General features: G+C 37.0%; 1 protein-coding gene across 2 annotated transcripts in view; it reads right to left on the bottom strand.

The window, feature by feature from the left end:
* Positions 1–23,840, bottom strand: part of OLFM3 (olfactomedin 3) — a 56,184-nt gene that overhangs the window by 12,737 nt on the left and 19,607 nt on the right. The window contains exons 1-3 of one of the 2 annotated variants that reach the window (XM_032118013.1): positions 9,883–10,059; positions 4,829–4,975; positions 2,261–2,416 (exon numbers count right to left, since the gene is read on the bottom strand). In XM_032118013.1, the coding sequence (XP_031973904.1) occupies positions 2,261–2,416; positions 4,829–4,975; positions 9,883–10,011 (432 nt within the window). In that variant the 5' untranslated portion in view covers positions 10,012–10,059. Of the gene's footprint in view, positions 1–2,260; positions 2,417–4,828; positions 4,976–9,882; positions 10,060–23,840 lie in introns of those variants that run through there. The other variant, XM_032118014.1, reaches the window with a different exon arrangement.

The following is a 23,840-nucleotide window of genomic DNA, read 5'->3' as shown; positions in this document are numbered from 1 at the left end:
AGAAAACCTCAAAGAATCCTTGCAGTCAAAAGATTTTGCTTTACTGAAACGTAGCCAATATGTCAGTATATATGGATTTGAGAGTATTAGTTCTGTTGATTCTGTTCTCAGGAGGTCTTCCAATTCCATTATGGTAGCAGAGTTACCAAAATGGACACAAAGAAGTGAAGTCCTTTTGTTTACAGTTAAAGCTATTTTTATTTGGCTGTTTTTATTAAAATCTTATCTTAAACCTACTTTATGCCTGTTAAAATGAATAGTAATTTTTTCCTTGATGACAAGGGAAGTAGGCTTTGTGACAGAGAGAGAATAGCTCCAGAAACCATAGTTTTTGTTACTTCATTTTGAAATGGTGTACTTAGGCTTCAGTTCTGTGGGGTGGTAAATGGCCAAAAACCATGGATAAGCTGTAATGGGAAAAAACGCAAAGCTTGTAAAAACTCAGGAAGATAAAAAGCGTTTGAATTAGTGGAGGTAATGTATTGCTGGTAGGATTTATGCCAGATGATGTATCATTTGAGCAAACTTGCTGTAACTTTTTATGGCAATCAGGTACTTCCTGCTTGGCATAAAGCATGGACTAACTGTATGCTCAAGTGTGATCTGGACCAACTCCTTGGTTCTGATCAGCATGAAAACACAGATTTAGAATATCTCGCTTCAGTAAATCATATAAAGTTGATTTTGGTATTTTCATGATTTAAAAAAAAAAAAAAAATTTTCTTCAGCTGACACTCCAGAGTTTGTTGCTATGATGAGTGGTAAGAAAACTAATTTGTATTGCAACACAGATAGGTGGTAGATGTGTTCTGGCACTTTAAGCCAGTTGATATGAAGGGTAATGTTATATCCAACATGAATTTTTCTGTCTCAGGAAAGATAAAGCACTGGAATTTTGGTAGACTATATTTCAGAAGAGCATATTGTATTATGTTGACCTTCTAAATTATTTTATAGTTTGATTGGCTGGAACTCTGTTTTATACTCCTGGCAAACCGTTGGACTGAAAGTAAATGACTGGCCAATAGAAATATTGGGTATTTAAAAGGTTAGAGTACTGGAGTATTGGGCTATCTCTGACATTGTGTGTCAGACATTCACATTTTGATATTTTGCTTCCAAGGAAAACTAAAATGAGAATACCAAATATATAATGGCATTATGCAAATGTGTTGTTATTGTAGCAATATGGGATAAAAGGAAAAAAAGGTGGAGATGTTTCTTATTAACCAAAAAACCTGGAAGTATGTGCTCAAACAGCTGTAAACTAAGAACAATGACGTAATTTATAAAGCTTGGTAGTCAGATCATTAGTGTACTTACTTCCTGATATTATTAAGACCCACTGGATATTCAGTGTCACTGATAAAAAAACCCTAGACCTCTTGGCAATGTAATTATTTAGGTATCTAACTCTAGCACCAATTAGAAAATTTTCATTTTATGGGAATTTTCAGAAACACTTCAAAAAATATATACTTGCTTAACATAATGTAATCCTCAGAATGTATTTTCTAGAATCTGTTTTGTGTTCTCAAAGCCTTGAAAGATCAATTTATCAGATTTGATATTTAAAGAACTTAAATATGCTCTTGAAGTATTTTTTTCCTGAAGGATACTTCAGGTAGCTTTTTCAGAATACACAATGATATCTTGTAATATCTGCAACCCTTCTTCTTCACAAAAGGATTGGCTTGTGGTTTTTGTTGTCATTAAAATTCGGTGGAAGTCTTTTTTTAATCACGCAAATGTGACTGGGTGTGACTGCCCTCCTCCCCATCTCAAATTCAAAACAGCAGACCTTCAGACATGAAATTAGATCTTAATTGTACTGGATAAAAATTACAATAAACTGATTTATTTCAGCCTTTCTTCCCTTCAACTGCAGTAAATGTCAGGCAACACTACAAGCACAGAACTCTACTTGTTTGCTATTAATTCCACTGGATCTCCCTCTTTATCATTGGAGCTTGAATGAATATAAATTTCTCAGTATGACATGCACACTGATACAGAAAAAACAGGAATCTGTTTATAAGTGACATTTCTCTAATGACTTAATAATTAATAGTTCCTCCCTATTACAATTAAATTGAACAGAGCAAGAGATTATCATCATAAAGGAATATTTATTATGCTTTTCTTTTTAATGGTGCTTAATGGTACAAGCACTTCAAGCTGAGACCTTAGCAGTCCATGCATTGCTACTTTGTACATTGTTTCCAGCAGGCTTGAGAGTCATTGTTAAAACTGAACCTACTTGAAAATGTTTTGTCATTAATGTCTTCCGATCATCTTCGATTTGCCGAAACTTGGCCTTCAGCCCTTTCATCTGCGTTTCCATTTTTAAAACGTACTGGAAATCCCTCTGAGTCCGTAGGTTTAGAACTTCAATCGACTGGGACATATTCTGAACCTGTTAAAGAAGAACAGTCTCTAAAAGCACTTTTTGTTGCTTTACCTTTTTTCCTGGTTAAATGTCAGGCCTTGAAATGCACTTCTGTGAATTAGTTGTGAGTCATTTCTACCACAGTACGATTCTACATTCCGTAACTGCGTGACATTACAAATCCTGGGGAACAGGGCAAGACCTTCAAGCCATAAATTATTTGCACTACTTAGAGGTAAAGAGAGAGAGATCCTTTAAGCATCATTAACAATGGGCTCAGGAAAGGCTGTCAGGCAATGGAGTCAACTTTGAGACCTGTAGTAGATATGACTGTGGTTCAGAAGGTGCTAATACAATGTATATTTCCTTCCAGGCACAGGACTGAAATTTGGAGATTTTGGTCAGCATGAAGAGCATGACTTCCATTGTTAGTAGGCATTTATATAATCATTCAATATAAGGCATTCATAAGACTACCCAGAGATAAGCTGGGGTGTGTCAATCACCACAGAGGTGTTTGCTCATAATTCTGTAAGTAAATGTAAAATGAAAAATTTTATCCAGTGGTCTCAGCGTTAGAAAACCACAATTTTATTTTTTTTTTTAAATAGATGAAAAGTAGTGAATGTTTAGGTAACTTTTGTTACCCAAAAGAGCAAGTGATTTTGTAGCTATAGTGAGGACTTTTATTACAGTGAGGCAACAGTAACTGTCATCCAGAGTAAATTATACATACTTCTAAAAGTTTCTGTTATGAAAGCAATGCTTTTGCCAGCCATAAAAATGACACATTTTCCAAGTGCAGTTATTCTATTTCAGTAAGTGTTTTGTTTTCCCAAAACGTGAGAAAACTAGATTGCTGTAAATGTATTACGCACCTTATTGAAGTTTTGGCTCAAACAAAAAAAAAATTGTACCTTCCTAGGAAAAAACAAACCCAGCAGTACTCCTGTGGTTTGCAAGAATATGCAATGTTTGAATGGGTATTCATGTTTGGAACTAACTCATTATGATCTACTGAATGTGTGGATTCCGAAAGTACTCTTAAAAATAGTATACATTAGTTATTGCACAGTTGCCATTAGTAGTTCTGAGAAAGGATTTTTAATGAAAAAAGCAGACTTTTTTTTTTTTTTCCTTATCTAATTGTTGAAAGCAGGCAAATAAAGTCCTTTGGGTGCTGGAAGAACTTTGAGCATTTCCATTTGGCAGAAAACACATTCATATAGAGGTTCTAATTAAAGGACTGCATGGACTCAGTGAAGTAGTAATACAACATTACATATCCGTGATTGCCACAGTTCTAATTGTAAGAAAATGGCTTTTAGAGGCTAATGATTTGGGTTCATTTCTGTGGCAGCTTAAAAACTATGCTGTGATCTTAACAAACCCCTCCAGCCCCCACCTCAAAAGAAAGTAATTTTTTTTTTTTGCAGTAATATTTTAGTATTTGGGAAATATGCTGGAGCAAAGACTGAAGTCTTCCTTTCTTTAGTGAACAGACAGCATGAGGGGAGGCAGCTCCTTTTGTCTCTGCTGGTCCATCAATGTCCTCTCCCTGCATCTCATGTAATGGGTTCTATCACGACTTGACACTAAGTCCCTTCTGAAGTTCATGGAAGCACAGGGAGCAAAAATCTATGGGGATCTGGTTCTATATTAGCACTGGAATGATTTTTCTATAGCTAGAATAATACTAACAATTGTGTGCTAAAAATGTATTTTAAGGTCTACATTTTATGTTGATTTTTGCTACTGTTCAAACACTCAGGCCTAAGGTTCTGTACCCCTGGCTGTGATACAGTAACTATAACCTTGGTTACTTATACAGGGAATGCAGAATGTTTGTGTTATAGTTGCAGCATTTTTTCTGTTGATGCAAAACAAGACTTCGCTGGTTTCACTACATGTGCAATAGTGGAGAATACTGGAATTAAGAATTGCACTGTTGGGGAAAATTTGCACCACCGAAAATGAATAAATAAACTTGAGGAAAGAAACAATGAAAAAATTAGAACTGTTTATCCTCTGTACAGTTTGCTTTCAAGATGCTGTTGTGTCTCTCTCATTACTTTTTGATAAAAGAAATGACCTTCAGCAGTCTCGTATGATTGAAGCAGAAGTTGTAGTTTAAATCACAAAGCATTTGAGGTGGGATTTGTAACGGGTTTTACACAGAAAAATCAGTCTTGTGTGTAAGGAAGAATTTGGGAGGAGCGAATAAGAGAGAAGATGCAACTTGGGTTGGGAAAGGTGTGATATAAGGAAAACAGACAAATAATCATCAGAGATGAAAACACAGGTAGGGGATATACCCTGAACAACAATTTTTATCAGGTACCTCTTCAGTAGTTCATTACGTATTAACTTAGAGGGAAAGCAGTAGATATCCATAGGAAGTTTAATGATCAAGAGGAGGAATTTTTTGGGAAGACTTACCTTCTCTAGTAGTTGTCTCAGTTGCCTGCTTTTGGCATCTCTTGAGCATAGGTTTTGTTCAGGTGCAACAACAGTGCAAATGCAGCGGCCATCGGGATCCTGGGCTGAACTATAAACTTGCCACCCTTCCTTGGGGCTAATCTGAGTCTGTAACAACAAAACCATAACAATGAAAGGAACTGATTTTTTATTGTTTGAAAAAAACACTACAGCAGAATATTTTTATTTTTGCAGTACATGTTTGCAATGAGGTTCCTACTAGTCAGCAATTATTAATCTGAACTAATTAGTTTGGTAGTTTCCCAGTTTTGCCACATCTCACACCTTTGCAATGGTTCTCTAGAAGAGTTTAGCGCACGGTTTCCAGGGTGGAGCAGTATTCTGCTTGTGATTCAGCACAAACCAGGTGATTTAATTCTTCGCAAAGGGACATTACAGTTTTTCATCAGCAGAGAACAAACTTGTCCTTTCAGCCTGAATGACTTTTACTTTAGACTAATGGAAACAACAAAGACAGGAAAGAGCAAATACATGAGCCCAGGGAGAACACAGTGTGTGACTCACGGGTAGGAACTGGCTCAGCAGCAGTTTGGACGTGGGGGAGGAAAAGGTTTGCTCTTGAAGCTGCAGCTCACAGGAACTGTTCTCCAGGGGCTTCCACTGCACTTAGCCAAGGGAACAGGGGCTTGCTCAGGGCAGGATGGAAAAGTGTCTGGTTAGGCCAGGGGAATGGGGCTCATGGCAAGCAAGGCACGGGGTGATAAAGACACTGCATGTCTTTCACTGGGACAGCAGAAATCTGGAAATTCCTAACCTGTTCTTTTGTACAGCAACCACGACCAAGAAAGAAAGGCAAAAAAAAAAAACCAACACATTTGCTTGCAGAGCAGGGTAACACTGAACTGCATTTAATGTTTGTGTGGGACTTGGTATCTCTTTAATGGGATGTACAGAAACAGCGTAGGAATGAGAGAAAACAACATAATGAGAAGACTGAAAGGACTCAGGTGATGGAACTTAATAGATACAAGCAGCAGTTTTTAAACCTTCTTTTAAAATTGTAATTTAAAGTTAATATTGTGCTTTACTCTTTGCTAATATTGTACTGAGTGATGAATTTCATAGTACAGATGCTAACAGATATCATTGAAGTAATTTTGGTCTGGACACAGTTGGAATCAGTTGCTACTTATATTATAAAATTGTATTCAGTGCCAGCAGAGAAAGTGATTCTTTAAACTGGGCAGATTTGATATTGATGCTTTCCTGGCAGCTTAGTGCAGAATGAGTTGCAGAGTTCCTCATTTCTTCAGAGCTGCCAGTATCTCTGTGGATTGAGGTAAGAAAAAGAGCACAGTCTTTTCACAACAGTGACTCCCCTGAAGAAGTCATGGAAGATGGCAGTGACCTTCTACTGCAGAGTTAATAGGAAAATCAAAATCGTGTTGTAACCATGTTTTGCAAGGAAAAACAAAGTGCTATAATGTAGATGAGTTGAAGGGCTGAGAGAGCTTGGCCTGTTGAGCTTTGAGAAGAGATGACTGAGAGGGGACCTCATCAGTGGCTGTCAGTGTGTGCAGGGAGGTGTCAGAGGATGGACCAGCCCCTGCTGGGTGGTGCCGAGCAATAGGACAAGAGGCAATGGGCAGAAATTCATGCACAGGGAGCTCCACCTCAATATGAGGATGAACTTCTTTACTGTGTGAGTGACTGCACTGGAACAGATTGACCAGGGAGGGTGTGGAGTATCCCTCACTGGAGATATTCCAGAAACATCTGGACACAATCCTGTGCCATGTGCTCTAGGATCACTTTGAGCAGGGAGGTTGGACCAGTGGACCCACTGTGGTCCTTTCCAACCTTGCCCATTTTCTCTCTCTTGACTGTAGAAAGATGATCTTGCCTTAGGTTTTGCTAGGAAGACATATCCAGAGTTCAGTGCTAAATTACACTGGTTCTATGGCATTATCTGCACCTTAATTTTTAGAGCAAAAGGAATTTAGCTTAAGACATGGAGAACAATAAAAACTAAACAAAATTACATCTGCAGAGACAATTTAAATTAGTTTTGAGAAGCTACTAAAATTGCAAGCTTGAACAAGTGCAGCCTTTCAAGGCTGTAACCCTTGAAAAGTGTAAGCTCCATTTACCCCAGTAGTTTCTATGTTTGTCAGTAGAACTTATGGCCAAACAGTGTGGTCATGCAACAGCAAGGAAACAAATGTTTTTGTGGAAGTTCAGGAACCTAGAGCTTCTGATTAGAATTCCTTTAGGAATTAATATAAGTTTATGAAAAATTATTATATTTGAGCCTTATGGCTGCTACATTTAGACGGGGTTCAACTAAGTTTTCTGCACTGGACAATGTATGAGACTCCAGGATCATGCAGTCTATAGTAAAGCTGTATAATCCTGGCTGTTATCAAAGGTACTTATTTATGCCAGAGAAATTGTAAGTGTCTCTCTAGGCTTTATCTAAGGAAATAAAAAACACTTTAGTGATTAAATTAGCAGGTACTCTCTTATGGTGTCTAAAATACATCTGATTAAAAAAGGTAACTTCTATTTGGGAAAATATTTCTCACAGCGAGAGACTGGTTAACAAAGAGCATGGTTATTGACTGCCCATGAATTAATAAGCACCCACATAGTACCAAAATTTTTAGGCTTCCTTCATTAATTAGGATGGGTAATGTAAGTGATGGCAGAGAAAAACATGCATGTGTGCAAAGGTGCACCTTGCTTCATTTTTCTGTTATTGTTTTAGTTTGACATTTAATCCCTACCTCAAGCAGAAATTGCTGTGCAGAGAAAGAGCTAGAAGGCATCAAAACCTTACAGAAGCTACTGCATCAACTCTTCAAATGCAGGCTTACTGCTGACAGGTAATAAAGTAAACAAGCAAGAAAAGAAATAACAAGTGGAAAACAACAATAATAAGTTATGCTAGTTCTTGAAAATCTTGGGAAAACAGAGGAGTCCCTATAAAGCCCAATATTAACCACTGCCATGGCAGGCTGCTGTATTACAGACTTATTTCACTTGTAAAAGATTTATTTTTTCACTTGCACTTTTATATATTCTGATAAAACTGTTACAGCTACCTCTGTTGTTACTATAGTGACAGGTCAAATGACAGTACCTTACTTAGGAGTTTGCTTCAACATAAACAGTATTTTCTGGTTTGTCTTGCAATTTCAACACTGGTACTGAAACAGAGCTCAAAAGAGGAGGCCCTTTACCTGACCCCACATCCTTGTACAATTCTTCCAGCTGCAGGCAGGAAATTGGGAGGTTTTGTTCTTTTTTTACCTCGTACAATATACACAATTTATGAGCTGTGTATGTGCTAGGAGAGAAATTCTGGAGAAGTGCTCATGCTGCAGAGTTCACTGGAGAAGCTGCTAGTCGGGAACTCTGATGGCAGCTAAAAATCACTCAGTGATGACCTCGGTATTACTGAGCACTTGCAGCATAAACTCTTTCATAAAGTCCAACATCTAAAGTTTTGAGAAAGGTACCAGATTTGTGGTGCTTGGTTTTGTGCAGAAAGAACCCTACACGATTGCAATTCATGTTTTTTTTTTATTTGGCAGATGTTGCCAAACTCAGATAATCAAGTTTTTATTATCATTTTCCCAGCTCTACTGGCACTCCTGTTACCCTTATCAAAACAAAAAATATGCATATAGCTCAACTCAAGTAGTGAAAAGAACGTTCTTGAAATAATACTTAGAAGGCATTTCTATCAGCAGTGCCCTGTTGTAGCCAAGGGGAGCATGACAGTTTTGTATTACTTGGAATGTGAACATATCAGTGTAAACACATATGCATGTGTGTGTATATAAATCTCTCTATATATTATAATAACTAGTGTGCATCTTGTAGTTACTCAGTTGCAACTTTAAACTTGGATGTAAATACGATAGGGAACTTCTATGTATAATGTATAGCCACAAGAACTAGAAACATATACTGTAACTCAGTGAGATGAAGTTACATTTAAGGAAAATAAAATAGAGCTTTTCTTGGTATTCTCATCTTGCTGCTCTAAAAGACAACAGAATTTTTCTTACAACATAGTTAATTTTAAAGTAGTAATATTTACAGACTAAATATGGTGATTTTCTGCAGTAGTATTTTTCCTGCATGCATATATTCAATTATTACACGTTGGTTAGTAAATAAATAATTTTTAGTTACAAAAATTCTGAGTTCTGAGAATTGTGAACTACTATACAAATAGTTAAATTAATATTTTACATAACCTCCTATTATGTAAACATCTGATAGCAGTTACACAAAAAGATACATAGACAAGAGTGTTTTACTAAGCATTTAGGAAAACGATGTTCTAATTTAATTTATGAATACCAGGACAATGTTCCCTCTCATCCAAATAAACTGTTACTTGACTTTTTAGGCTTTTCATGAGTTCATATTCACAGCTTTCCTGTAGGTTTTCACTAACTGAGGCTGCTGTATATGAGCGTCAATGATACAAAGTGATATTTGTGTCATTTGTATTATTCCCATTATCAGCCTTTCTAAAATTCTGGTACCCAACCTCCTAGCAGCAATTTTATTTTGTTTCTAACAGCTATTTATCTGTTTAACTGTACTCCAATAAAGAAAAATAGGAAGGAATCAGACCCTTTGCATGTTGTAGTGAATAGTTACTATGTAACATTATCCAGTTTTCAAAAAGAAACCTACTGCCAGATATAATTTTTCTATGCAATGCATTTTTCTGGAGCAGTCTAGACAAATGAAAAGCCACTGCTGTACTCTTTTTAGCATTCCATATTCAAGATGAAGGTATTTGTTCTTAAATATTTAAGGACACTATTTTGAAATCTTCCCTTTCATAGTAAGACCACAACCTGCTCACCAGTGTGGTTTTATGATGCCCAAAAAGAAGCATGCATTAAGACATGATAGGAAGATTAGTAGCTTAAAAAGAGATTTATAAAGAGGCAACAAACTAAAGCTTTTGCTGGCACTTAAACACTAATTCAGCATTAAATGGCTTGCAACATGTAACAGCTACTTACTAGAGTATCTGAAGTGGTTATTCTGGTGGTATTTAGTCCTACCAGAGAAGGGAGAGTTTGGGACATCCAGTTAGAGATCATTGCCATGGTACTAAGAACAGCACCAAGCTTCAGCAGCGGAGGACTCATTGCTGTGGAGCTAATGAGTTTTCATAGTGAGTGATTATCATCCCAGCGCAGGCTGGCAGTGAGAGGCGTGACTGCAGCACACAACATCCACAGCATGAAAGGAGATCAAGGTACCCAGATTTAATCATCCATTAAAAACATCCATATCCTCATTTGCCCTCTGTCTTTCTGCTCTTACTAGCAAATACTTATGACTGTCTTATGCTGACCACTAAATAAACAATCCTTTCTATGCTAATAGTCATTGCAGTTTCCAGTGGGAGATGGTGTGGGTGAATTATCTCTTTATAGGTGCTAGACAGTCAATTGGCCCTTAATTAGTTCTGTCCTAGCAGAGCAGCGTGCTCCTGTCTAAAATGCAAAAGCCTGAGCACAAATAACCCCCCACTCCTCATCAGTGCTTTGGCAGAAATATGCTCAGGTCTGTTTGTAAATGTGGTACTGCACCTGTCCATGGGAAGGGGCAGAACTGTCAGCCTGCTCATCAAAGCATCTTTCTGGACCTGCCTTGATTTGCTGCTCTCATAAATTACAAACATCGGTGACTTTATTATTTGCACAGGTTGTTATTAACATCTTTATTGTTCATGAAAGAACACTGAGGCAGTGAAGAGTCATATTTCTCAGTGTTCTTGTTAGTTTACAAGTTTTTGTACCAAGAGTTATTGCATTACTTCCAGGGTTGGCAGACTCACTATGTCTTCATTGGTGCCTGGATGGGAATAGAAGATAAATTTGGGATAGCACATTTTGAGACTTCTTTTGGCTCTGCTGTTAAATCTACTGTTCTCTAGTGCTGTAGCATGAGCTCCAGGTTCTGTAGCAATTTATCTTATTCATATATTTAGTGAGTGTAGGGGGGAAAGAAAAGCAGAAAAACCAGTCTAGAAATCATTGTGCCATAGGGGCAGTTCTACTTTTTAAGAATTATTTGTAAAAGAAGTGCCGAGTGAGGACTTCTAATGGCAATTATTTAAGAGAAACATGCATAAAGTTTTCTGGGAGACAGGCTACTGCATTTTCCCGAGGGCAGTTATGAACTTAGTTTCTGAATTTGCTTTAGAAAAGAAAATTATTTTTTCTTAAGGACTTTTGGCAGTTATATGAGGAAACCCTGTGTGCAATGAAACCGAAGGGATGCATTTTTATAGGTGTGTGTCATCATGAATGTATTTATTAAAGCTACTGTAACCCTGCAAACAGTTTTTCAGATCCTCAGAGCTTGTACACCAATTCAGGCTAGACATTTCTCTTCCAGTATTCACTCAGAATTATTTACATAAATCTCTGCAGTTTAAGGAAAATACACGTAAACCTTTTTTTTTTTTTTAAAAAGAAATTGAAGAAACCATTGAGAGCTATTATAGAAACTTAAGGAGTCTCCCAGCAATAGAAAATCTGTGTATCCAAGTATTAAATATCTTGTGGTAGTTACACAGTAAGGTGAGCTCTGAAATGTTTCAAATACTCAAAAACTTAATTCACTGAAGAGATATTTGAATACAGTGAAAGAATATGAGTTTGCTTCTGCACAGAAAAATAAGCTTTTTGCTAGCCTCTCTGTATATATAAACATTGCAGTAGAAGACCTAAATATGAAAATAATTAAATACTAAACATTTTTTAGTTTTATTTACCTGTAGCATACTGAATGCACACGCTGGTTTGCCTGCTTTTTGACTTATTTCACACACTTTGTCCAGAAGTCCTGGAACAAACTAACACACAAGGGCTGTTTTCTCCAGAGAACTAGAATTGCTTTTAAACTATTAACTGATAGTTGCTGATGTCTGAACAAGAAAACACGATTTTTTTTGCTGATTTACAAGAAAAGTATCCCAGTGAAAAAAAGCTGCACTGCATCAGTCTCCCTGATCCATTTAGCTCCTTTGTCCATAATGGTCAGCTGTAGGTGCTTAAAAGCAAAGTGCAAGGAGAGAACAGACGTACAGTGATACTTGCCTTGTTGTAACCTTCCAGCAAACTGTGACACTTACTGGGCCAGAAGTTGCAATTTTGTGTTTATGATGCTGCCTTCTGAATTTTTCAAGTAATTTTTAAAGTCATCTGTACTTTCAGGAGGCACAACGTTCACCTGCATGGAGTTCCACAATTTAATGATGTCTTTTGTGAAGAATGTAGTTGCTAGAAGTGGTGTATAGATTGCAAATTTGAGAAATGCTATGCAATCACAGAAGTTTTACTTGGAGTATTTTCTGTATTTCAGAAGATCATATAAGCTTGGATTGCCTGATGGTGGTCATTATGCACATTTCTCTTTAGAGTCTCTGTGGCCTATTCTTGATACTGTGATTTTAAGACTGAGAGATGAGTCAGGCCTTTACCTCAGCCTGATGAAGGGCTTAGCAGGTAAAGGCATTTGAGGCTTTCCAGGAGTTAGTGTTTCTGTGGAGAGAGGCTTAAAGTTGTCCTCTGAACAGATGTACACACTGAATTGTCCAGACTGACATCAAGAATGAGGCTTTTTGCTGAACTGTCACATTTCATTGGCAATTTGTAAATTTCCCAAGGACCTCCAGTGATTACTTCCAATATGGATAAGGTAACACTTGATAATGTTGGATAATTTTCCAGTTTTATTAGGTTATTCTGAAGTATCTCAGCACACTCTCTAGACTTAATACAAAAAAATTTCTATGCATCAGTTTTATCACCTTTTTTTATTCCTGTCCTCTTTCAGAAGTTTAATAAGCACACTAATTCCCTCAGTTCCAAGACATTTCCTGAATGTAATGATAGTTTTTTTTTACCACATTGAATTGCAGCTTTTAACATTTTCGGTTTTCTTCTCTTCAACATTTGCTGTTTCACAGAAGAATGTAATTGGTTTCCTCCTGAATTTTAACATTTGACAAGATACATTCAAAAGGCAAAGAAAGACTTTTCTGATGCCCAGATTAATAATTACTGCTGATTATCCTTCATCCAGGGTATTTTCAATTCCTGGAAAGAACGCTGTTTGTTGGGTTATTATGATTATTCCTAACAGATGACATGCTGCTTGGTTCTTGTGACAGAATATTCATTAATGCAGTTTAGCACTTTATTTTCTTCCAACTGGTTTAACTGCGGAAGAGAAAGCTTGCTGCCATGTAATTCCCAGTATTGCTGCTAGATACATCTTTAAAGAACTCAGCAGGAGATGATGCTCTAGTCCTCTTGGCTAGTTATATAATTTAACATTACCAGAACGCTGGCACCCCCATGGTGCTGAAGTCAGATCTGCTGTAGCTGCACTGGGGCTTTAAAGCCCCTTTGTGCTGCAGTGCAGGGACGAGGGCAGGTTGTACAAGTGTCTGGGAGCCTCCTCAGGCTGCCCTGGCCCAGGGCCTGCAGGAGTGAGGCTCACCCTGGAAAGCTGGAAACCCGTTCTGCTAGGGCTGCAAATATGTGGCAGCTGCATCCTGGGCTGCTGCAAAGGCAATGCCAGCCCCAGATGTGCTTAGACAGGGACAGCACTTGCTCTGTGTAATTGTCCATATTCCGTGTGTCTGGTATTTCCCATTCTCTGCACCCATTTGTCAAGTATTGCTTCAGAGCACTATTGCTAGAGAAGGTGTACATGGGAACAGTCTTAAAAATATCTTTCCTGAACAGTGGAATACTCAATGAAACTATATTTTGTTTGTGTTTTTACCAGAACTGTGTAAGTGTCCAAACCCCCTTTTTGTTAAGGAAATAGAATGTTAAAATAATTTTAGCTGTACTTTACTATAAATAATTTAATATAAATAATTGGGTAAATTAAAAAATGGCAAGCAAAAAGTAGAAAATTTTTGTACCACATCTGAGGTAACATACACAAAGATCATACCTGAAGCCACAGAATAACTGAAGAGTTATTCTCATCTTGCTAGGAAATAGAAACAAAACCTTATGATCTGTGTTTCATTTCAGCTCTGTATTTTCTGGTTTTTTTAAAAGCTGCAATTCTAGTTTATGATTAACTGCTATGAATTAGTTTTCTGAACAAAAGCTAGAATGCAACAGCAATTCTAAAATCTGAACAATATTCTTTATTACCCTAAATTTCTGTTGGTATGATAACTTCCTCTCTTAATTAACTTCTAAAGTCAGCAAAAACGGAAGCATCTATACAGAATAACTTCAGATGCCATATTTTGATCTTACATAAAAATCTGCCAATCTGTAGCAATTTCAATGTTGTTAATGTTATTGTATGCTAGTTCTGTAGTATTCAATTAATATATTACAAATTACTAGGGTTATTAAAAGTATTATTTAAGGCCTTTATTTAATAAGAAGTCTGAAGGCTCTTCCTGTCTCTGATATTTACTTTCACTTTGAGATCCTGTTCCATTTTGATAGGGATTGAGTCTACTGAAAATGAGAATACATCCCAACATTATCTTATTACAACTGAGGTAGTAGGATCTCTGTACAATATAAAGTAACTAACATCAATTCGGAAAAGCAACAAAGCAAATGTCCTGAGTCAGCAACATGTGAAAATATACTCAGGCACCCACCCCAGAAACTGTCTAATTACCTCCTGGCCAGAGGAAAATACGGATTTGCAAGAAAGGAAACAGTGAAGTTCAGCAGCAGTCACTTAACCCTGATGTCACTTACTTAATATATGTAAAAAAGCAATGCTACCTTAAATAATTCTTGCAATTCAAAATTGCATTCATGGGTAAATGCTATAATGTAAATACCTGAAACCTTGCATTTTATGTAGAAGTGATTGCATACTCATGGCTCAGCTGGCTTAACTAGATTCCTTTGAAGCAGAGCAAAATCAGGAATCTTACATCTCAGTAGGTTTCTACTTTGACAGGTTAGGTTTAGAAAGTAAACTCAAGAAGAAAAGTCAAGGCTTCCCTCATGGCAGTGTTCTATAGTGTATGTAGTTCTTTATCTTCATGTGACATATTGTTGTACTCAGTAGTACACTGGTTTAAAAAATGGCAGTACATTAGTCATTAGTCGTGTTCCTGCACATGATTATTTATTCACATTACGTTAATGCATGTACAAAGCAAAGTTCTTAGAACTGGAATGGCAATTAAAATTCATAGAGCTGCAGATGGACTGAGAAAGCACAGATTTGTGCTATCAGTTCAACTGCAGTTCTCTGAATTTAGAGAACTGTGCCTTCTTCATCTTACTGTTTTTGTTCTACAAAACCCTGTGGCTTTGCAGTGCTACTTGTGAGCAGCGATATCCAGGTTCTTTGTAAGGGCAGTTTGAGAGGTATGTGCCCTTTCTAGAACATATCTTCTCACAGCTCATCAGTGCATATACAGTGACATTCTGCAGTCAAGCAACACTTAGAGAAGTATTTAGCAAGGGATTTTTAGTCTGGTGTCTATTACATGCTTCTGTACCAATGCTCTGGAGGTGATCTTTCTGAAGTGGTCTTAGCTATCTGCTGGTTCATTTTTCAGGCTTCAGGGAGCTTCTTTTGAGTGAAGACATTAGAGAACATTTTCATGTTTTTTTCACACTTATTGTCTTGTGTTCTGCTGTTCGCAAATCCCAAGTGTACAGAATAACAAAGTAGTGTCTCCACAGAAGAATTATGAGAATTGACTGAAACAGGAAGCAGGATGGGCAGTCTGGTTTAGGAAAATCTGCAGTTAATTGAAACAACTGGGAAAAACAAATGGATGGGGAAGGACTAAGTGAAATGAAAAGCTTCTTCTCTTGATTTCCTGCTATTTTAATTTTCAATAACATTTATATCAGGTACTCATAAAACCTCATAAGCTTTTCCCTCAAATGTGTGATATGATGGATCTAATGGGAGAAAGAGCATATTTTCTAAAATATATGGAGACATCTATTTAGTAGATAATGACTAAAGATTGTGCAGGCAGTCCTTTTTCCTTTAACAGAGGCTGGAAATCTGGACGTTTTTCAAGGATTCTGTGATCCCTTGTCTTGCTCTGAGCATCTACAGAATGGCAGGGTGCAATGTTGGACAGTTCTGGGTCTGGAATTTGTTGCAGTTTTTCTTTCCTTTGAAAACTGTACCGATTGGATATGAGAATTTATACAGAAGTCCTCCTGGAGTAATTCTCATGCTTAATGTACAATTTTCCATCCTCAAAATACACATTATTCTGTTGAGGATGGGTGTGAGGTAGGTGAGCTGGCTTTCATTGAGAGTAAATTTTAAGATATTAAAGGAGCTGAAACTGAAGTTAGATCATATATAATCCTGGAGAGAGCTTGAGCCATGAAAATCAGTAAACTCTGTAGTAATTGAATAAGTGGTTCCAGCTGGCTCTGATTGCGACTAGATGTTAGAAAACAGAGACTTAAGCTACTTAGAGCCAAAGTGCCTTTAGACTGTGAGAATGGGCAGTATAACTGGCCCTTCCTCTGGTTAATGCAAGCTTACAGCTTTGCAGTCGGCACTTACAGACCCTTGAACGGGAGCTTGCCTGTGGACTGTCATTTTTAATCGATACAGGTAAATTTGTTCAGTGCCTTTTTAAAATCTCCTTGAATCTTTGCAAGTGAGAAGAACACAGAAATGAAGAAAGTGGAAAGGGTTTGCAAAGTAAAATACCCTCTCAAAAGGAAATTTTGTCTTTGGGAAAAGGGTATGTCTCGTAGGGTATGTCTGCACTTATAAATACAAGAGGTTGGGCGGGGTATGGGGTTGAATGCTGGCCCATAGCAAACCATAGTGTTTGTTAGTACCACACACCCTAATTACCTTTTCCTTTTATGCCTGGGCATGCTTCAGTTAGATGGTTTGGACTCGGATGCAGCATTTCAAGAGGGAAAGAGTAGTTTTGCTGTGTGGAAAGCAGCTGTCCCTCAGAGCCCAGAAATCAGCTCATCTCCTTTTTATTTAGTAGCATGGCTGTGTCTGCATTTGGCCAAGTGCTGTCTTTGGAACTGAGAGCAAAGGAACCATCTACTGTTTGATTTCTGCTGCATTCTGACAAGCAAGTCTTTGTTCTTTGTAAATGTACAGCTTTGCACTACAGAAACACTTGGCTGTATTCTCCTGTATTTCCCAATGCAGATAATTGTCAAGACTGAGTAATGAAAAAGCAAGGTGGCAAGGGTTATCCTGCTGACTTGCCCTTCATCCCACCATGTTGCCATACATTCTTTTGGCAAGTCTCTTAAACTGTCACATCATGCTGATACCCTTTTCTAACATATCCCTGTCGTATCCTCTGTAGGGATGAAATAGGGAAAAATTCTTCAGAAGTCTAAACTTGAGCTTATTCCCAGTGGTCTGGCACCCCAGAGGCTACAGCACATGTAGGTACTAAGCAGAAGTTTATAGGTTTAATGAGCATGGCACCGATAAAGGCATTTAAAGGCTGTAGCATCTTCCTGTTTGCATTTTCTAACAACGGTGGCATTAAAATTTCCCTCCTGAGATACAAAAATCTTTTTCTGTAGGCAGAAAGACTGAGAAAGAAAATTACATTTCTGTTCAGAAAGCACCATGTTTCCTGCAAAATCTTCAAATAAAAATATTTTTTGAATGTGTCTCATTGCAAGCAAATCCGTTTTTAATGTATACTGCTTCTCGACACCATCCTGGAAGGCCTAGTTTACTTTTAAACAGGGATGAAAGCTTACAAGTAGTTAAAGTGAATATTGAGAAAATTCCATGGGCTATCTTGTCTGCAAGACAGAGGTGTTAATCTGAATGCTGTGGCCAAATTCCAGTAGTTAGCTGTGTTCTGTCTAGCAAAATGCTTCTTGCTGTTTCAGTTGGATACTTAATCTGTTCTAAATGCTGTGTAGTGCTTTGAATACGATGAGCCAGGTGCTGTGTTTCAGCTCAGTAAAACATACTGCATTTCAGCAGTGGGTAAAACAATGTATGGATATGCTACAAAGCATAATCCCAGATCAAAGATGCTGTAAAATACCCTTATGTTTAAATAAGGGTATAGAAAGCAAACACTTGCTATTTTCTAAGGCTGTAACAATCCTGGAAGTTTCTGAATTGAATAATGCTGAGAAGAACTGAAGGTATTTATCTGGGAAAGAATCAAAATTGTATTACTTGAAGAAAAATAACAGAGAGTATCCCATAAGCCTTACTGAAGTTATGACATACTGTTTTCTAGCTGCCTTTTTAATGCCCTATTTACACTTTCCAGAACAGAAATAAAAGTTTTAAATCATATTTCACTTTAAGGGATTTTAATTGCTCATTTTAATTTATCTTCCCCTTTATCCTATTTTTTCTTTTTTTACTGAAATAATTTAAAACTCTTACGAGGAAGGAAAAGAAAGCTGCAGGAAGGAAGAGATGGGGAAAAAATGGCTCTGAAAAAACTGAGACATACTTAGTGGTGAGCTATTAGGGATTTCTGCCTCTTTGCTCCTACCTTGCAACTTGAGTATACCAAAAGAAAGATGCCTAAAAGACAATTCAAAGCACCTTTTTTCATAAATTTAGTATTTATGCATGGGCACAGTGGCAGTCATGGTAGTGTGCCCATCCTCAGCCTGGTCATTCCATCACCTCAGGCACACTGCCTGCTGTGTGAAGGTTGAGATCCTTCCTTGAGAATTAAAATCCTGAACTGGTTAATATTCTTAGTATTGAATGTTGCCTCTTGTTAGGGACAAATAAGGTTACTGTAGTTCATACAGCTCATGATATTCCAGGATCCCAGGCTCAGTAGATGTGCTGGCTAACCAGAGATCTTTACACTGATTTGAAAGAATCGATTTGAATTCTGACTTCCCTTCCTCCATTTCTACCAGGGGTTTGACTCAGGTGTGATTGCCACACCACTCTGTAGACTTTCAGTATGAGCACAATGCTCAGAAAAATCCATATGGGCAGAAGCTAGCAACTATTAGGAGAGGCCACATTCTTTTGATTACAAGAGAGTGGTGTCCATTGAAAGATCTCATAAAACTAGCACAGAAAATTGTGGGCCAATGTAAACACTGACATAAACATAGGTATTTTTTCAAACTTGTGGAAAAGGAAAACTGGAGACATAGTCTAAACAAACTATGTTCACAATGTAAGTATGTAGCTTGCATGGTGATATTTAAAAGTTAGTAATTTCAACACTTGTGATTCTTCACCCTGTCACGTGCTACCCTTTATCTCTTCTCTTGTGTCTCTAAAAGAGGCACTGAATCCTATTCTCTGAGTTAGGAAGTTGTGTTCTTGGACCAATAGTGGGTGGTTTTTCAGCTACTACAGACCACGATTGCAGCAGCTGAGGAGATGGTGGGAAATGGCTGGGCTTTGTGTTGCTTTGCAGTTGTACAGAGCAGTGTCTGATACTACAGGCTGTGACAGTGGAAGAAAACAAAGCTGTTACAGCACAGTAAGCAGTTCTGACATCAAACTGATCAATGACTTATCCCACACAAAAATTTCACATTTCATCTTCCAAATGAAGGTGAAAATGTATACTAAAAAAACATAATGACACATCATGTCACATTATAGTCATTCTTTTACAGTTGCATTTTATGACCAAAGGAAACAAGGTCATTCCTAGTTTAGGACATGACTGGAATTTTGCAGTTTTGTGGGATTTAGTGAGCTGACAACAGCGGAGTATAAATGATGAAGACTCAGCCGATATCCCATCAGAAGCCTTCTGTTTACTGACACTCTCCATAACCTGTATTTTTAAAAAGTCTCTTCAGCACTTTACGGCTATTCTTTTATCATCTCCCACACTTAATCCCCATGTGCAGTCATAATCCTCTGTTTACAGTATCAAAATTAAAACACCACTATTATCTCATAGGAGAAAAATATGAAATGTGTGAGGAGTGAGCATAAATGAATAGCTAAGAAGCAAAGATTTGATTTAGAGAGAAAAAGGTTTCTGTCCACAAGCAGTTCAATGCAGGCATTCTTTCTAGCTTTAATGAGGGGGAATTCAACAACTAGGAATCACAAAGTCAGTGAGTCTTTAAAGGACTGCTTAGCAATATGAGTGTGAGAATAAAATTCATGGGCAATGCTGGTGAAGTTTTACATAAACTTTTAGATCTAATTAGTAAAAAAGGGCCAAGATTTTGATTAATGAAGGCATTTACATAACCTTCAAGATTTGATATTAATTTTACAGGGAGATTTAACTAACTTATTAGCAAATGACAGAGAAATTTAATAAAATATTTCTACTAAATCTTGTAATTAGTTCCTGCAGCTTGGCCAACAGTGCTACAGAAAGTAGAACTGTTTGCAAAAGGGCAAAAAATAACTTTGGGCACACAACTTGTTCTGGAGCTCCTGAGAGTGTTTTCAATCCAAAAAGACGATTTTAAAAACATGCACAAACTCGTATCAAGGATCATAAAACAAGAAAAGGAAATTTCAATCAAAGCTACTGTACAGTTCAGACTACACAGTTCTTATCTGTATTTTATAGCCCTCCGTCCTGACCAAGAAAAAATTCTGTTCTGAGTTTTTGTCTTCCATTAGTGTATTCCTAGCCAAGATTCACAGCTCCTGCTTCTAAAAAAGCACCAAGAGATTAAACAATAACAGTAAAAGCTACTAACGTGAAACTTGAAAGAAAATTGTTAGCCGATTTGTCAAAGTGCTGGTGGTGTTAAGGCAATTAAATAGCAATAAAAAAGCACTAAGGCCCATAATTGTTAGCTTTGAAAATCCATTTTAGATTTATAACTAGAATAAAATGATTTAAAATCTATATAAAAAGAGATGATTTGACAGAAATAGGAAGATGCTGAAGATAATATTGTGGAACTCAAAAGTGGGAAACTGAAGAAACTGCATTTCAAACATACTTCTTTTTTATTGACTTTTTGCTTTTGATGGACTAACAAATTATTGCTTATTTGTTTTCTTATGAATACAACAGAGTCAATCTGTCACAAATAAGGAGAAAAGTGATTCCAGATGGAATCTACCTCAGCCATTGCTTAGGGAAAATATTTGTCTTCTTTGGGGCCAGATGGCATGCCATAGGGCTATTTGCAAGAATTAGTTTTTAGTGTTTTTTTTTTTTTTTTTAGCGTAGCATATAATGAAGAAAAAAGGAGGTGGAAATACATTCTCTAGTATGAAAATATGGCTGCTGCAGGGAAGCACCTCCTGCCTGTGTTCTTACTTCTCCTAAGCTCTCTTGAGGTCAAGGGGGAAGGAAGGCAGGTACATTAGTGTAGGATTTTAGCAGGGGCCTGTCAGGAATAACAGGAAAACTTGCCTAATGAAGGGCAGTAACAGTTTCAAAGACACTGGCTTTTTCGGTAGAAATAAAGCCCAAGAAACCAAGTGTTAGCTTGTTGCAGCTTCTCATCTACTTTAGACTGTTTAGAAAACAGACTTCTGCAGGTCTTGTATCTGATGCAAGGGATGACAACTTGAGCCTGAAGGCTGTTAATAGTACTTTCCTAAATTATGCCTGTTGGGAGCTCTTTTTGTTTTATTACCACACACATGTTTTACAGGTAATACAAGTCATTTCCTGAAGGGCACTTCAACAAAATCCAACTTGAATTTATACCACATTTTCCTGGAAGGATTTAAGGGGAGTTTTAAAATAAAGAGCTAAGTTTTAGCTGTGGAGTAACTTAATTAAATGACAGTCACTTTGCAGACAGTTTTTGCTCATTATAGTTAAATAATCAAAATCAGTTTAAAGGCCAAGCATGAATTGCATGATTTACACAAGAGATATATCACAATCCTCTTGGTTTGGATAGATTATCTTTGCTGACATTGTTAAGCTCTGCTCTGGACAGTGAGATTTTTAATATATTGTTTAGCAAACTAAGGATACAGATAAGTTCATGAGTTAAAGGAAAACTCAGTGGATAAAGTTCATGACATGCACATTTTTCATCCATAGTATGAATTTAAAATATTCTGATGAATTTAAAATATTAAATTTATCATTGGAGATTTTATTATATGACTGATATAAAAAGAAATGTTCTCAAAAACTTCCTTTTAGAGGTGAAAGAGACAAGTCCTTAGGTTGTAAATGACTTTTTCATCCTCAGAAACTTGTCAATCAAGTCATTTCACATGAATTCAATGGCTTATTGGTAACAAGAATGGATATTTTTGGCTAAGCAACAAATTCTTATTTCAAAGTGTTTAGAATAAATATCAGCTTATGCACTTTATTTCTTTTGAAAATTTGATAGACCTGAAATACGTTTATTTTGTTGCTTGGTGAGTTACTTATCCCCACAGCTTATGGGAGTGCTCCAGTGCCTGGAAAGCAGGCTACAAAACCACACCTAAATGGGGACATTCAAGCAATCTTGCTTTATCCTGAATTCTGCCCTCATGTTTTGCTTCTGGAAGTCTTTCATTCTTGTACATTTTTAAGTTCCATGTCTGAGCTGTTTTTAGCTCTTGTGTATTTTTGATTATTCATAACTCCTGGTTATGGTTTCTTAAGCCATTTAAATTGCTGATTTTTTTCCCTTAGCAAACCATTTTCTCTATCTGTTGGTTCAATAAATGATATAACTTCCTAAAAATTTTACCTGGCTCATATATGTATATGAACCTAGAACGCTCCCTTAACGTGTATGAGTTTTCTGTGCTACAGTTTGCTTTCTGGGGTTAGAACAATTGAGTTCAGATGAGATTCACAGATGTGGATCTTTTCAGAAGAACTCTGTAATCTGGCTCCAGATTTTCCATCCTTCCTTGCAGGGTCAAAGACTCTCCTAGAAGTTATAGCTTAAGGGTACCTGTATTAAGTAACTGAGACATGAGACTGTAGACTTAGCTTTGCTAAATCTTTCTAGTATGATAAAGCCTTCCTTATGTAGTATAGACTTTCCTCATTGTTCCTTGAGGGCATAATGAATTACCTATAAATAAATTTTGGACTGTGCACTATATGTAGACCAGATAGCAAAGCACAAATTAATCTCTCAATCAGTGTTCCTTGAAGACTTTCATTTCTGCTATGAATTCCTAGATGTACAGGAAATGTCACATCTATAAATCCCTTGAGCTGATCAGCAGTCTCAGAGACAGAATATATTGGATTTGTAAATATTTTTTTCAAAACGTAACAAGATCAGGTAACACACCACAGCAAGAAGGCAGAGTGGAGGAGATGAAAAATCCTGGTTTACAGGGCAGATGAGACGCTTCAGCTCTTACCTCAGTAGCACTGTGCTCTAGAGATAAAGCTGGAAAGCCAAGGTTGAATGTATAATGCAAATGCTATCTAGATACAAATGTCATTTATTGTTTTTACTCTTTCTCTTTGCACTTTGAGTCTTGGAGGAATTACTGTTTAATTCAGAAGATATTGTTCCTGCACTGCTGCAAGTTTATGTTGTCCTGAACTTGGCAAGGATACTAGAATCTAATTAAACCAATAAAGGAATATAGGTTGGGAATCAATAGGAGCAAGAGAGTCACAGAAAAAAAGGTAAAATCTCTTGCTTTGACTCAAAAGTGAGGTATTAGAAGTCAGATACATTAAGCAGGGAGCAAATGAAATCTCTAGTGCAGCTTGCTTGGCAGTCAGAAGAATGTTATTATAATAGCTTTTTAGTGGAGTGGAAACATCCAATTTCCCCAAAGACCAATCTGGCTTAGCAGTGCAGACTTTCTGACTTCATATTCTAATGCTTACTTCACAAGATGCCTCATTTCTCCTTATGTAATGAATTGAAAACAACATTGTTTCAGAGCACGAAGTGCAAGTGCTGCTCCATTAGACAAAAGAATTCTCAAGGAACTTTCCAAAAAATAAAAAAGAGAAAACTGGCCCTACAATCTTCATGTGAAAATTTTCAAATTTTAAATACTAGATGCCTGTAGAGAAGATAATCAAATATTATTTATCTCTAAGACAATCAGAGGAAAATAG

This window comes from Corvus moneduloides, chromosome 9 (assembly GCF_009650955.1).
Source record: "Corvus moneduloides isolate bCorMon1 chromosome 9, bCorMon1.pri, whole genome shotgun sequence".
Classification (NCBI taxonomy): domain Eukaryota; kingdom Metazoa; phylum Chordata; class Aves; order Passeriformes; family Corvidae; genus Corvus; species Corvus moneduloides.
This window is presented reverse-complemented; position numbering and strand designations above follow the sequence as displayed.